Source organism: Enhydra lutris, unplaced genomic scaffold (genome assembly GCF_002288905.1).
Source record: "Enhydra lutris kenyoni isolate GAN:26980312 unplaced genomic scaffold, ASM228890v2 scaffoldscaffold26, whole genome shotgun sequence".
Classification (NCBI taxonomy): Eukaryota; Metazoa; Chordata; class Mammalia; order Carnivora; family Mustelidae; genus Enhydra; species Enhydra lutris.
The window spans coordinates 10,476,479-10,491,610 of NW_019154110.1; the positions used below are offsets into that span (position 1 = coordinate 10,476,479).

General features: G+C 39.1%; 1 protein-coding gene across 6 annotated transcripts in view; it reads left to right on the forward strand.

The window, feature by feature from the left end:
• LOC111151230 (acetyl-CoA carboxylase alpha) overlaps positions 1-15,132 on the forward strand; it is a 288,595-nt gene that overhangs the window by 78,505 nt on the left and 194,958 nt on the right. Inside the window, exon 1 of one of the 6 annotated variants that reach the window (XM_022509038.1) lies at positions 11,284-11,336. The exons of the other annotated variants lie outside the window; for them this stretch is intronic. Coding sequence (XP_022364746.1) covers positions 11,284-11,336 — 53 coding nt within the window. Of the gene's footprint in view, positions 1-11,283; positions 11,337-15,132 lie in introns of those variants that run through there. 6 annotated transcript variants of the gene reach the window in all.

Below are 15,132 nucleotides of genomic sequence, written 5' to 3' on the forward strand. Positions count from 1 at the left end.
TGGACTTCTAGAATGCTTGCTTAGCTGGATTCTCTGCTTCCTGATTTCCCATTGTTGCACTCAGCAGAAGATACTAGAATTCTTAGCTTGACTTCCTGGGGCCCTGAATGATCTGACTGACTTGTCAGCTTCATTATAACGACAGTTCTTCACCCATACTGGTCTTTCAGTTCCTCTGGTGTGCCAGTCTTTCCTGTCCGAGGGCCACACATGCTTGTTTTTCTGCCTGGATTCTCTTTTACTCTTCCAGTGATTACTTGAGACCCCCCCCCCCCTTTTTTTTAAAGCTTCAGATTAAATATCACTTCCTCAGAGAGGACTGCTTTTATTATTCATACTCTTTCTGTTCTTCTTTCAAAGAACTTATCACAATTTGTAATATTTTCATTGGCATATTTATTTGATTGCTTGTCTCTATCACACTGTAACTAAAATGAAGGCAGAAATCGTATGCGTTTTGTTTGGAGTTGTATACCCAGCACTTTCTATAGCATATAGTAGGCACTTAATAGGTATTTGTTGAACACGAGGGAGAGCTAGTAAGATTGGCCAGGGGCAGTCACAAAGGCAATAGTATTTTATTTTTATTTTATTATTATTTTTTAAAATTTTATTCATTTATTTGACAGAGAGAGAGAGAGAGAGATCGCAAGTAGGCAGAGAAGCAGGCACAGAGAGAGGGGGAAGCAGGCTCCCTGCTGAACAGAGAGCCCAATGCGGGGCTTCACCCCAGGACCCTGAGACCATGACAGAGGCTTAACCCACTTAACCCAAGGCAGAGGCTTAACCCACTGAGCCACTCAGGCGTCCGGTAATAGTATTTTAAATCATGTATATATAGCCCATCTTTTTATTAGATTAAGATAATTCAGATTTCTGTTTCTTCTGGGTGGAACAGAAAATGATTTTTGAAAGGATTTATCAGTTGAATCTAAATTTTCAAATTTATTGGCATAAACTTTGTAGTGAGTTCCCTCTTCATCATTCCTGATACTGAGCTAGCATTTTCTCTTACTCTTTTTTTTTTTTTTTAAAGATTTTATTTATTTATTTGAGAGTGAGAGAGTACAAGCGGGGTGGTGGGGGTGGGCCACAGAGGGAAAGGGAGAAGCAGCTTGACATGGGCTCTATCCCAGTACCCTGGGATCTTGACCTGAGCAGAAGGCAGGTGCTTAACTGACTGACACACCCAGGCGCTCTGCATTTTCTCGTATTCTTAGTAAGTCTTAATAGAAGTTTATTAATTTAATTGGCCTTTTCAAAGAACCAACTTTCTTTTCTTTTCTTTTTTATTGTACATTTGTTTTCTCTTTCACAGATATCTGCTATCCTCTTTATTCTCTTCTTTATACTTTCTTCAGGTTTAATTTTTTTTTCTAGTCTTTTGACAAAGGTGATTATCAGCCCTTTCTTTTCTAAGCTATGTACTAATGATTACAAATTTCCTCGAACCTCATCTTTAGCTATATATCTCACGTCTTTTTTCAACATTTTATTATGAACAATTTTAAGATGTAACATAGTTGAGAGCATTTTACAGAGAACGCCTAGATTTTACTCATCGCCTAGATTCTACCATTAACATTTTCTATACTTGGTTTATTATTTATCTATCCATTTCTGTATCTCTGTATCCATTCATCAGTTCATCTTATTATATCCCCTAATTTTTTTTTAAAGATTTTATTTACTTATTTAAGAGAGAGAGAGCATGAGATGGGGGAGGGTCAGAGGGAGTAGACTCCCCGCTGAGCAGGAAGCCTGTACCCAGGACTCATCCTGGAACTCCAGGATCATGACCTGAGCCGAAGGCAATTACTTAACCAATTGAGCCACCCAGGAGCCCTATATCCCCCAAGTTTTGATGTGACATATCTTTATTATCATTCAGTTTAAGATATTTTCGTTTTTTAAAAAAATATTTAATGTCAGAGAGAGAGAAAGAGAGAGAGCAAGAACAGGCAGACAGAGAGTAGGCAGAGGTAGAGGGAGAAGCAGGCTCCCTGCCGAGCAAAGAGCCCGATGTGGGACTCAATCCCACGATGCTGGGATCATGACCTGAGCTGAAGGCAGCTGCTTAACCAACTGAGCCACCCGGGAGTCCCGATATTTTCTTATTTTCATTGTGATTACTTTTTAATTTTTTGAGATATGATTGACACATAACATTGTATTGGTTTCAGGTATACAGCATAAAAATTTTATATTTATATATTGTATATTTATATACATATGTAAAATTTATATACTTATATAATGAAATAATTACCAAAATAAGTTTAGTTAAGATCCATCACTGGGACGCCTGGGTGGCTCAGTGGGTTAAAGCCTCTGCCTTCGGCTCAGGTCATGATCTCAGGGTCTTTGGATCGAACCCTGCATCGGGCTCTCTGCTCAGCAGGGAGCCTGCTTCCTCCTTTCTCTCTCTGGCTGCCTCTCTGCCTACTTGTGATCTCTGTCTGTCAAATAAATAAATAAAATCTTTAAAAAAAAAAAAAAGATCCATCACCACACATAGTTAGAATTTTTTTCTTTCTTCTTGTGATGAAAATTTAACATCTACTCTCTTAGCAACTTTCAAATATACAGTAATACACTATTTGTTAACCATGGTAACCATCCTGTACATCATATCCCTAGGACTTATTTATCTTATAATTGGAACTTTGTGCCTTTTGACCGCCTCCACCTATTTTGCTCAACTTCATTGTGATTTTTTTTTTTTTTTTGGACCCAAAATTATCTCGAAATGGAGTCTAATTTCAAGACACTGGCTATAATAGTAAAACCACTTGGGCCTATTTTAGTATCTTTGTCATTGATTTTTAGTTTAATCCATTTTATTCAGAGGATATACTCTAGGTGATTTCAAATCTTTGAAGTTTGTTGATACTTTATGGACTCACATATGGTCAAATTTTTTCTTAATCAGTTTCTGTTGTATTTATTTATATTCATTTTTATATAAGCTCTATGCCAACATGGGGCTTGAATTCACAACCCTGAGATCAAGAGTCACATGCTCTCCCGACTGAGCCAGCCAGGCATCCCTAGCATATGGTCAGTTTTTTTTTGTTTTTTTTTTTTTTTTTAAAGATTTTATTTATTATTTATTTGACAGAGATCACAAGTAGACAGAGAGGCAGGCAGAGAGAGAGAGGGAAGCAGGCTCCCTGTCGAGCAGAGAGCCCGATGCGGGACTCGATCCCAGGACCCTGAGATCATGACCTGAGCCGAAGGCAGTGGCTTAACCCACTGAGCCACCCAGGCGCCCATATGGTCAGTTTTGATAAAGTTTTATAGCACTTGTCATGTATTGTATTTTGTGGTTGTTATAGAACTCTGTATATGTCATTTAGTTTTTCAGTGTTTTTCCTCAGTATCTTGGACTTTTTTCCCCCTGTTTGTCAGTTGGTAAAACTAGAATAAAATATCTTGCTTCTAGAATCTTGTAAATCAATAAGAAAAAGGTATTTTAATGTCTTCTTTTTAATGGAACTATAGTTGATGTACAATATTACATTAGTTTTAGATGTACAACATAGTGATTCAGTGTTTATATATATTATGAAATGAACACCACCATAAGTCTAGTTACCATCTATCATACAAAGTAATTACAGATTATTGACTCTATTCCCTGTGCATCCCTATGACTTATTTATTTTGTAACGGTAAGTTTGTACCTCTTAATCTCCTTGCACTTATTTTGCCCTTCCCACCAATCTCCTCCCCTCTGGCTACCACCAGTTTGTTTTCGGCATTTATGAGTTTGTTCTATTTTGTTTTGTTTCTTAGATTCCACATATAAGAGAAATCATAAGGTATTTGTCTTTTTCTGTCTGACTTATTTCACTTACCATAATGCCTTCTAGGTCCATGCATGTCATTGCAATTGGCATGATTTCATCCTTTTTTATGGCTGAGTAATATTCCATTGTCGATGTATATCGCATCTTCTTTATGCATTCTTCTGTCGATGGATACTTGTTTCCTTATCTTACTGTAAATAGCACTGCAGTAAACATAGGAGTGCATATATCTTTTCAAACTAGTGTTTTTGTTTTCGTCGGGTAGATACCCAGAGGTAGAATTACTGGGTGGTATGGTAGTTCTATTTTTAATTTATTTTTAAATTTTTCAATCTATTTTTAATTTTTCGAGGAACCTCCATACTGTTTTTCCATTTTCCATTCCTCCCATCAGTGCACAAGGTTCCCTTTTCTCTGCACCCTTGTCAATACTTGTTATTTCTTGTTTTTTAATAAGAGGCATTGTAGGGGTGCCTGGATGCCTCAGTTAAGTGTCGGCCTTCAGCCCAGGTCATGATCCCACGGTCCTGAAGGTTGAGCCCTGCATCAGCCTGTCTGCTCAGCAGGAAGCCTGCTTCTCCTTCTACCTGCTGCTCCCCTTGCTTGGGTGCATACGCTCACGCGCTCTCTCTGTCAAATAAACAAATAAAATCTTAAAAAAAAAAAAGTCATTCTGACAGATGTGAGGTGATAATCTCATTGTTTTGAGATTTGCATTTCCCTCATGATTAGTGATATTGATGATCTTCTCACATGTCTGTTGGCCACCACATTCTCTGTCCACTTTTTAATTGGATCATTTGGGGTTTTTTGGTGTTGAGTTGTACAAGTTCTTTGTATACTTTTGCTGTAATTACCCTCATCAGATACGTCATTTGCAAATGTCATCTTCCATTCAGTAGGTTGCTTTTTCATCCTGTTGATGATTTCCTTTATATTTCCATGTCTTATAAAGACATTTCAGTCCAATAGAAATATGAGGAAAAGACTTGAATTTTACAAAAGAAGATATCCAAATGGCAAGTAAGCTTGTTAACAGTATTCAATATCATTGATCATCAGCAATTTGTGAATTAAGTTTCCAATGGATTAAGTGCCACCCCAATTAAAAAGGTTAATATTGGGACACCTGGGTGGCTCAGTTGGTTGAGTGGCTGCCTTCAGCTCAGGTCGTGATCCCAGCGTCCTGGGATCGAGTCCCACATCGGGCTCCTTGCTCAACAGGGAGCCTGCTTCTCCCTCTGCCTGCCATTCTGTCTGCCTGTGCTCGCTCTGTCTCTCGCTCTCTCTCTCTCTCTGACAAATAAATAAATAAAATCTTTTAAAAAAAAAAAGGTTAATATTGAAAGACTGACATTGCTCCCTCTATTGCTGGTGGGAATGTAATTTGGTGCAGCCACTTTAGATAACTGTTAGGGGTGGGGTGCCTGGATGGCTCAGTCGGTTAAGCATCTGGCTTTGGCTTGAGTAATCATACCAGAGTCCTGGGATCAAGTCCCACATCTGGCTCCCTGTTCATCAGTGAGTCTGCTTCTCCCACCTGGTCTCGTGCTCTCTTTCTCACTCTCTCTCAAGTAAATAAAATCTTAAAAAAAAGTAGGAAGCTATTTGGGTAGTATCTTTTATTTTTATTATTTATTTATTTTTAATTTTTTTTTTTTAAATTTTATTTATTTATTTGACAGAGATCACAAGTTGGCAGAGAGGCAGGCAGAGAGAGAGGAGGAAGCAGGCTCCCTGCTGAGCAGAGACCCCCCGATGCGGGCTCGATTCCAGGACCATTGGATCATGACCTGAGCCAAAGGCAGAGGCTTTAACCCACTGAGCCAGGCGCTCCTGGCAGTATCTTTTAAAGTTAAACATACACATACTCTATCAATATCTTTTAAAGTTAAAAGTTTTAAAGTTAAAGTATCTTTTAAAGTTAAAGATACACATACTCTATCAACAAGCAAGTTCACTCCTAAGTATTTACCCAAAAGAAATGAATGCATTTGTCCACCAAAAACCAAGTACAAGGATGAATATGGTCAAGATTCATAAAAAACTCAAATGTCCATCAGTAGTAGAATAGATAAATTATGGGATAGCCACACAATGGAATACTACATAGCAATGAAAATGAGCAAGCTACTGGTCTGTCACAAGGATGAATTTCATAGACTCCATATTGATGAAATACATTCAGATTGACCCTATGTATGTGTAGTTCAAGAACAGGCAAAACTGATTTGTAGTGGTAAGAGTTCAGAATAGTGTTTACACTGGGGAGGATGTTGACTGGAAAGGGAGCCATCTGAGACTCTGAAAATAATCTGTATCTTTTTTTTTTTTTAAGATTTTATTAATTTATTTGACAGACAGAGATCACAAGTAGGCAGAGAGGCAGGCAGAGAGGGGGAAGCAGGCTCCCCGCCGAGCAGAGAGCCCGATGTGGGCCTTGATCCCAGGATCATGACCTGAGCCAAAAGCAGAGGCTTTAACCCACTGAGCCACCCAGGTGCCCCAATATTCTATATCTTAATGGAGTGTTTGGTTATGTAGGCATATACATATGTAAAATTAATTGAGTGTGTACTTAAGATTTTTGCTCCTTATTGTATGAAGTTATATCTCAAAAATTAAAACAGGCAGGACTTCCAGTTATAGCTGAGTAAGGATCAATAAATCCTTAACTCAAAAAGCAGCTGTAAGGCTTGACAAAACAATCTGAGAAAGGGTTGTTTGAAAAACTGCTGAAATTCAGTAAGAACAGGAGGCGGTGGTGGTGTTCTTGCCTACGCCTGTTCCCATTCCCTTCCCCAAGTTTGGTTGGTGTAGAGATTTTGCCAGTGGTGGACTGCCAGTTTTGATGCTGTGGTTGAAGGGAGCTTACTCACTTTGGGTGGTGAATGATGCCCATGACCACTGCTGTTGTCAGTGGAAACGATTATCTTGGCCTTGGCTGTGTCCAGCAGACCAGTGGCTCTACTAGACTGAGGTGTTTTGTAGTTAGAGCAAGCATACTGCTGGTTGAGGTTGTGTGCATACACAGAGTAGACATGATAACGCCCAGTAGGAAGTAAAAGCCAGAGCAGACTTGAAAATGCCCTGAACTTTGAATGTGCTACCCTACCCTACCCACAGATGCATGAACAGAGTACAGAAGTCTTAATGGCTTCAGGTGTTTAAACATAACCCCTGCCTAACCACTGGGAGATAGTGAAGGCAGTTTTCAACGTAAGAACAAGCAATATAAAGAAAATAAGCTGAGAGACCTCAGTGGCTGCATACTTAGGGGTAGACAGATTTCACAGATTTTGCCCTGGCAAGTTATTAAGCTGAGGAAGGAAGGGATGTAGAAAGGAAATAATAGTAACAAAACAACTTTCATAGGTAAAAGAAAGCAGAATCTAGACTTGTTACAATACGTTATTTAATATGTTGAGGCTTCAACAAAATCATGAGACATGAAAAGAAAGACGAAAATGTGACCAATATTTAGGAAGAAAAGTCAGTAGAAAAAGTCTCCAGGTGTCCCTAGATGCTGGATTTTGCAGACAAAATCTTCAAAGCAGCTATGGTAAATGCATTCAGAGAATCAAAGGAAAACCTGTTTAAAGAATTTTTTTTAAAGTATGACAACAGCGAATCAATAAATAAAATTCTCAGTAAGAAGAGAGATTACAAGGAGGCAAATGTCATCAAAGAGGATATACAGATGGCAAATAAGAACATGAAAAGATGTTTGACATCATTAGCTATTAGGAAAGTGCAAATTAAAACAATGAGATAAACACACCTATCAGGTTGCCTAAAATAAAAACTATTTGGTGACACCAAATGTTTGCAAGAATATGGAGAAATGGGATCACTTGTACATAGTTGGTAGGAATGTAAATGATACAGCTACTCTGGAAAATAATTTGAAAAAAAAAAAAAAAAATTGTTTAAAGACACCCAGCATGGAGCTTGAGCTTACAACCCTTGAGATCAAGAGTCACATGCTCTACCACTGACTGAGCCAGCCAGGTATCCCTGGCAATTTCTTATAAAACTAAGTATTTACCATATGATCCTGCAATTCCACTCCTAGTTACATACCTATGAGAAATGAAAGCACATGTTCACATAAGAATTTGTGCACAAATGTCCACAGTATCATTATTCATAATCATCACGAAATGGAAGCATTCCAATATCCATCAACTGATGAATGGATAAACAAATCATAGTATATCCATACAATGGAAAATTAATTACCCTTAAAAAGAAATTAAGTATGAATACTTGCTACAACACTGAAGGCATTACACTAAGTGAAAGGAGCCAATTACAATAGACCATGCATTTTATCATTTAGTTTATGTAAAATAATAAGAATCTATACGGAACAAAGTAGATCAGTCGTAGCCTAGAACAGGGAGAAGTTACGGGGAAATAGTGACTGCTGTTGGCTAGGAGGTTTCTTTTTGGGGTAATGAAAATGTTCTAAAATTGATTGTGATGGTGGTTCATAATTGTGAACATATTAAAAACCATTGAAATATGTACTTTAAATGGCTGAAATATATGCTATGTGAATTATATTTCAATAAGGTTAAAAAAATTTCAAAGTGAGTTTTGCAAGATCACAAGCTATATGACCCATATACAAAAATCATATTTGTATATACTAGCTAACAATAAGCAAAAAATGAAATTAAAATAATTTCATTCACAATGGCATCAAAAGGAATAAAATACTTAGGAATACATTTAACAAAAGAAGTATAAGAATTGAGTATAAAAATAATAAAACATTGCTGAGAGAAACTAAGAACCTAAATAAATGGAGAGACAGTCCATGTTCAGGGATTGGGAAACTCAGTATTGTCAAGATGGGAATTTTCCCTAAATTGATCTGTAAACTCACAGTCTATATCAAAATCCCAGCAGGCTTTTTTTTTTTTTTCCTTCCTTTCTAGAGTTTGACATGCTGATCCTAAAATTTACATGAGAGCCCAAAGGACCTAGAATAGACAAAACAGTTTTCGAAAATGAGTCGGAAGACTTAACACTACCTGATCTCAAAACTTGGCTCTAAAGCCATAGTTTTCAGGGCACTGTGGCATTGCTGCAAGGACAGGCATAGAGATCAGAAGCACAGGATTTAGAGTCCACAACTAAACCTTTTTTATATCTGGTGAGTTGATTTGCAAAAGACGACTATCCTTGATCCAAGCTTTCTCTGCCTCGAACAGCCCAGTGTAAAACAGTCTCTCGCAGTGTGTGCTGCAGTGTAACTCAGACTGCATTGCAATCACGCCAGCTCATGCATCACTGTCTGCTGGATAAACCGCTACGTCATCCTTGGTGCTTGGCATGTTACAATGCTGGGATCACTGTGGGCTTCTAGTTGGATGTTGTGCCAGGTATGTGTCTACTTTGGACACTCTCTGTTCGTAGATGAAAATGGGGATGCTTTGAATTGGGAGGAATGAATGTGGCTTTTTTATTTCTTGTGCTCTAATATTACAGAAGGATTGTGAGCAGCATCCATAAAAGATGAGAAATTCAAGCTTTGTTTTTGGATCTGGGTGTGCTGTGGTAGTGTTTGGTTGTTTTAGAAAGATGCCTCTGGCGAAAGGGAGCACAAACTCGATTATTCACTGTACCTTTTTAGTGTATTTTTCTGATATAATCAAATGCCAAGTAGCCTGCTTTACTCTATACTCTGGGCTTTATTTAGTTTTTGGATTTTGACCTTATATAACAGAGCGTGATTCTCTTTTGGGAACTGCTTACATCTGGAGACACTTAGATGTGTCTAAAATCAAACTGCTTCTGCATCTGTGGTCACTGTAATTCTGAACAAAGATCTCCGTGTGCTATATTTTTGAGACACGTTATTCTGAAGAGTCCTAAAGATAGGAGGGCCCTCTTCATCAGCTTGGCTGTTCAAAGGAAAAAGTAAACTTGACTAACTCTATCGGACACTGGCATAGCGTGTCAGGAATGATGTGAAGTGCTGCAGACCAGAAGGCGACCCGGGACACAAATTTTCTGTTACGACTGGTGGTCATGTTGAGTGGCCTGATTGTCTTTTCCGGTTGGGTCATCTGAGTTCCCAAGGATTAGGGTTTGTTTGCCTTAATCATCTCTTTTCTGTTTGATCATCTACCTTCTATGTCTGCTCCAGGTTATTTGTACACTTCTGTTTTAGAGGGTTTTTCTGGAAGATTAATAGATTCTTAGCATAATTGGCATCAGATGATTAACTATTTCTATCCAGCATTTTGATGGGAAAGAATTTTTCTGTGGTGCATGAATCCTGTTACCACGTGACTTGGGTGAATTATATTTTTCCCGAGGGCCTATCATAGGAAGTTGTGATTCTATAGATTCTAGCTGTTGGAGTCTCTCCCAGTACAAACCTGAATATATAGCATTCAGGTCAGTTTTATTAGAAGCTGAAGTAGGACTTTGTTATTATATAACATTCAGCCACTGTTTATTTAAGGGATCTATCTCTGGCACATTTGCTTTTATAGCAATATACATTTCCCAGTAGCCTTTCTAGGCAGGGTTTTTTCCTTCCCTACTTAATCTGGGTTAGACCTCTGTGTCTAAAATATTTCTCTGGGCCCCTTTTCCTTTCAAGGATTTTGTGCACATCTTCTCTATGTCCCATTTGTCCGAGCTCCATTCTTACTTTCAAGTATGCATGAATAAAATCTCAGATTTTGTTACTTTAAAAAAGGTTTTTGCATGCATGTATCACTACTTTGGCCTGAAAATTAGAACTGTGGCTCCCACTTTATTCAAATTTCCTTCGTAGTGGCATGTCCTGTCCTTTCTACTTGCTTTCTTTGCTGCCTGACCTGCTTTCCCCCTTCTTGCAGGCTGATAATCAGTATTATTTGCTTTGATTGGATCTAAGAAATTACCTACTTAGACTGTGTGCTGTCCTCCTCCCTCTGGATTTCATGACCCCATTATTCTCTTGACTTAGTTGTCCTTATAAACGTTGTCTTCTTTTTGCCTGGGGCCCTCCCTGTCATATGCTGCTGGCAGCCAGGAGAGGCTGTGTAGCTTTTCTCTGGTGACTGTCAGAAGAAAGTGACCGTTGTTGAAACATGTCTGCTGCGGTTAGTGCAGAGCTAAGATCTGTCTTCTAGTTACACAAGCTTTTATGTTCCTCCCCCTCTCCTCTTAGTCCCCTTGGGAAATCAACCAGTTCTTTGTGTGAACCAGGTTGAGGGAGAAAATACAAAAAGGAGGAAAGGTGGGGAAATACAGAAATTGGGGACAAAATAGACAAAATGACTGTAGTTTGAGGCCATCAGGAATACTCCCGTCTGACTGAAGCAGGGCCAAGAAGTAGGCAGAAGGCACAGTTTCTCTTGTCCTCCTGGGTTTTAAGCACCTGCAACAGGAGGACGGACTGCAGCTTGTGTTTACAAGGCTGAAACCTGAAGAAAAAAATCTTCCATTCCTTTGCCATCTTGATATGGAGGGTTCTGCAGAGGAAATTAAGGAGATGAGATATTACATGCTTCAAAGGTAAGTTTTAGGGTGCTGTATTTGGGCCATATATTCCTTTAAAAACCGGTAAGGCGTTGACTACTAAGCCCTGGAACTTAGGGGAAATTTGATTTGATGATTTTTTTGTATCTGTAAGAAACCTTTTTATTTTAAAGGAAAGGAATAAAAACTCCCATATTTGCTCCTGGATTTCTAAACCTTTCTTTTATATTCAGAATTTGAATCAAAGCTACCCAGGCATGTGTGTGGTATTGTAACCGCGTTGCAAACAAGCACCCCTGGGAGGACCTTTCTGTGCTTGCTGTTCTCTCGTTAAGAGATCTCACTCAGTCTGTACCAGATTTGCTCCCTGGCTTGGGCTGGTTTTTTAAGAGTGAAGTCTCTTCCTCTGCTGCATAGTTTTTGTGTAGTATGAACATCCTGTGGAAGGTAGTTTTGAGAAAACTTCTTAAAAATGTGTCTCTGGGGCCAGGAAAGGTACCTGCTGCCATTGCCCTGGAATGAGACGGTGGGCAGCCAGACTGGAGTTGTGGAGGGTGCCACACTCTCTCCCCCGGGGTCTTTCTTCTTCCTGCCGGTAGAACTTGGGGCTCAGGGGGAAATTAGTCAGGCCTTTTTGGCCTTCTTCAAGCCTCTTGCAGATCTGTGCCTCTCCATCAGAGGATTAACATGAAAGACCCAAATGATGGCCTTGATAGCAGTCAGTAAGGGCTCCTCCAATATCTGTTTTATTTGCTTGTTTTTGCAGTCTTAGAGTTCTTAATCTGAAAAATATTAACTGAAAATTAAACTGGACCTTGGTGGAAATGGGAAACAAGCAATAAACCCTGAGTTGACAAGATTCATCTCTAGAACAATTATCTTTTCCTTTTCCTTTTCATTTGATCTCTTTCACCCTTTAGGGGGAAAACCAAGCAGAACTTCCATTGAGTGTCAAATAACTAAAAAGCATTTGAGCTATTTTTATGTGTGTATATATATGCATATATACATAATGATTTTTATGTATATAAAAACATTTTATATCACATTGTTTTACTGTTATATATGTGTGTATATATATGTATATGTATATATAAAACAATCATATATATACATACATGTGCAAACAAAACGTACATAGATATTACACACCCAAAGTTTTGTTTTTCTGTGCGTAAATACAACAGGTGATCTATCTACTGTTTTCATGGATGCATCCTTCCTGGAATAGTTTGTCCTCTGATTTGAACTCTCATCTAGGGAATCCCTTTTTTTCTCTTTATTGGCTCCTTTGTTTCTTTTCTTTTTTCTTGGTTTACTCTATCCTTTTGGAAGACAACATTCTCTAATAGCTTCCTGAGAAAAGATAGATGAGTGGTAAAGATTTTGAGATCTATTCTGTCTTTATACCTGATCCCCTTGTTTTCGGCATGGTGCCTTACTTCAGAATGTAACTATGTGAAGGATCCCTTCATTAAAAGTAAGACGGATTGTCTTTTCTTTTCTTTTTTTTTAAAGTTTTTTTTTTTTTAAAGATTTTATTTATTTATTTGACAGATCACAAGTAGGCAGAGAGGCAGGCAGAAAGGGGGAAGCAGGCTCCCTGCTGAACAGAGAGCCCGATGATGCAGGGCTCGATCTCAGGACCCTGAGACCATGACCTGAGCTGAAGGCAGAGGCTTAACCCACTGAACCACCCAGGCGCCCCCAGATTTTCTTTTAAAGATTTTATTTATTGGGGCACCCATGCTGTACTCTCTCTCTTTCTCAAATAAATAATTTTTTAAAAATATTTTATTTATTTGAGAGAGAAGGAGAGCTAGCATGAGTAGGGGTGGGGTGGGTGGGCAGAGGGAGAGGAGAAGCAGACTCCCCGCCAAGCAGGGAGCCCAATGCTGGGCTCCATCCCAGGACCCTGAGATCATGACCTGACCCAAAGGCAGATGCTTAACTGACTGTGCCACCTAAGCTCCCCAGTAAGACAGATTTTTGTTTTTCTCCCTTTTATTCTCAGAGCACTCTTCACTATTGATTAAATCTTATGACCAGTCCCTTCTCCACTGTAATTTCATCAAGGCTTTGCTTCCTTTTTTTTTTTTTTTTTTTAAGATTTTTTATTTATTTATTTGACAGATCACAAGCAGACAGAGAGGCAGGCAGAGAGAGAGAGAGGAGGAAGCGGGCTCCCTACTGAGCAGAGAGCCTGATGCGGGGCTCGATCCCAGGACCCTGGGATCATGACCCGAGCCGAAGGCAGAGGCTTTAACCCACTGAGCCACCCAGGTGCCCCTGCTTCCTTTCTTATCTTAAACTTAGGTAGCTCCTTATTAATTCTTTTCTTTTTTCAAGATTTACTTTTTATTTTATTTTTAAAAGATTTATTTATTTATTTTAGGGGCAGGGGCAGGGCAGAGGGAGAAAGGGACTCTCAGGCAGACTCCCTGCTGAGCGCAGAGCCTGATGTGGGCTTGAGCTCAGGACTGAGCCGAAATCAAGAGTCAGACACTGGGGCGCCTGGGTGGCTCGGTGGGTTAGGCCTCTGCCTTTGGCCCGGGTTGTGGTCCCGGGGTCCTGGGATCGAGCCCCGTGTCTGGCTCTCTGTTCAGCGGGGAGCCTGCTTCCCTTCCTCTCTCTCTGCCTGCCTCTCTGCCTACTTGTGATTTCTGTCTGTCAAATAAATGAATAAAATCTTTAAAAAAAAAAAAAAGAGTCATACACTTAATTGACAAAACTGCTCAGGTGCCCTTATTTTTTTATTTGAGAGCGAGCGGGAGTGAGGGGCTGAGGGATGAGCAGAGGGAGAGAGAGAATCTCAAGCAGACTCCCCACTGAGTGCAGAACCTGACATAGGGCTCTATCTCATGACCCTGAGATCATGACCTGAGCTAAGAGTCAGTTACTTAACCAACTGAGCCACTCAGGTTCCCCAGCTCCGCAATGATTATAAGTTACAAGGCCCCTGGGAGGCTCATAGCATCTGCCTTCAGCTCAGGTCATGATCCCAGGGTCCTGGGATTGAGCCCCACGTTGGGCTCCCTACTCACCAGGGAGACTGAGACTGTTTCTCCCTGTCCCACTGCTTGTGTTCTCTCTCTCAAATGAATAAATATAATCTTAAAAAAAAATTAAAAAATAAATGATTCTAACTTATAACTTACCTCTCCCTTTGGTCCCTCCCTAAGTAACTTACAGCTGATCTCTGAGGAGTGTGTGTGTTTGTGTGTGTGTGTAAATTTAGGTGTATAGAATTATGTAACATACTCCTTCCTGGCACACTCATTGGTCCATTTGTGGTCTTTTATTTATTTATTTGGTTAGTTATTGGATCATTTTAAAAAAATAATGTGAAAAGAATTAGAAAACCCACCACCTAGAACAAAGATTAGTCCCTGGCCATCACCTTATCTAACTATGTGGTCTCTCCTTAGTGCTTCTCCCTGGCTTCTCTCACCTACATAATTGTTTTCCTTAATCACACGTTCAACATACTCTTTTATTTATACGTATCTTCCAGAAATGCGTATAATTTCAGTTGTTTTAACTTTATGATATGTTTTAAATTTATAATCTGGTACAGTCTTCTTTATGTAATATTTTTGGAGTTATTGTATATTTATTTATCTGGATACTTGACTGAAATCTCCCATTTCTAATATTTGCAAAAATTTTGTGTTTTCTCTGTAAACGATTATATCACTCACAAATAATGACAGTTTAACTTCCTCATTTGCAATCCTAATGCCTCTAATTTATTTATTTTTTCATTTTATTGCACTTACTGGGAAATCTAACAGAGTATTACATTTATGGACCTTTAAATTTTTAAAAATAT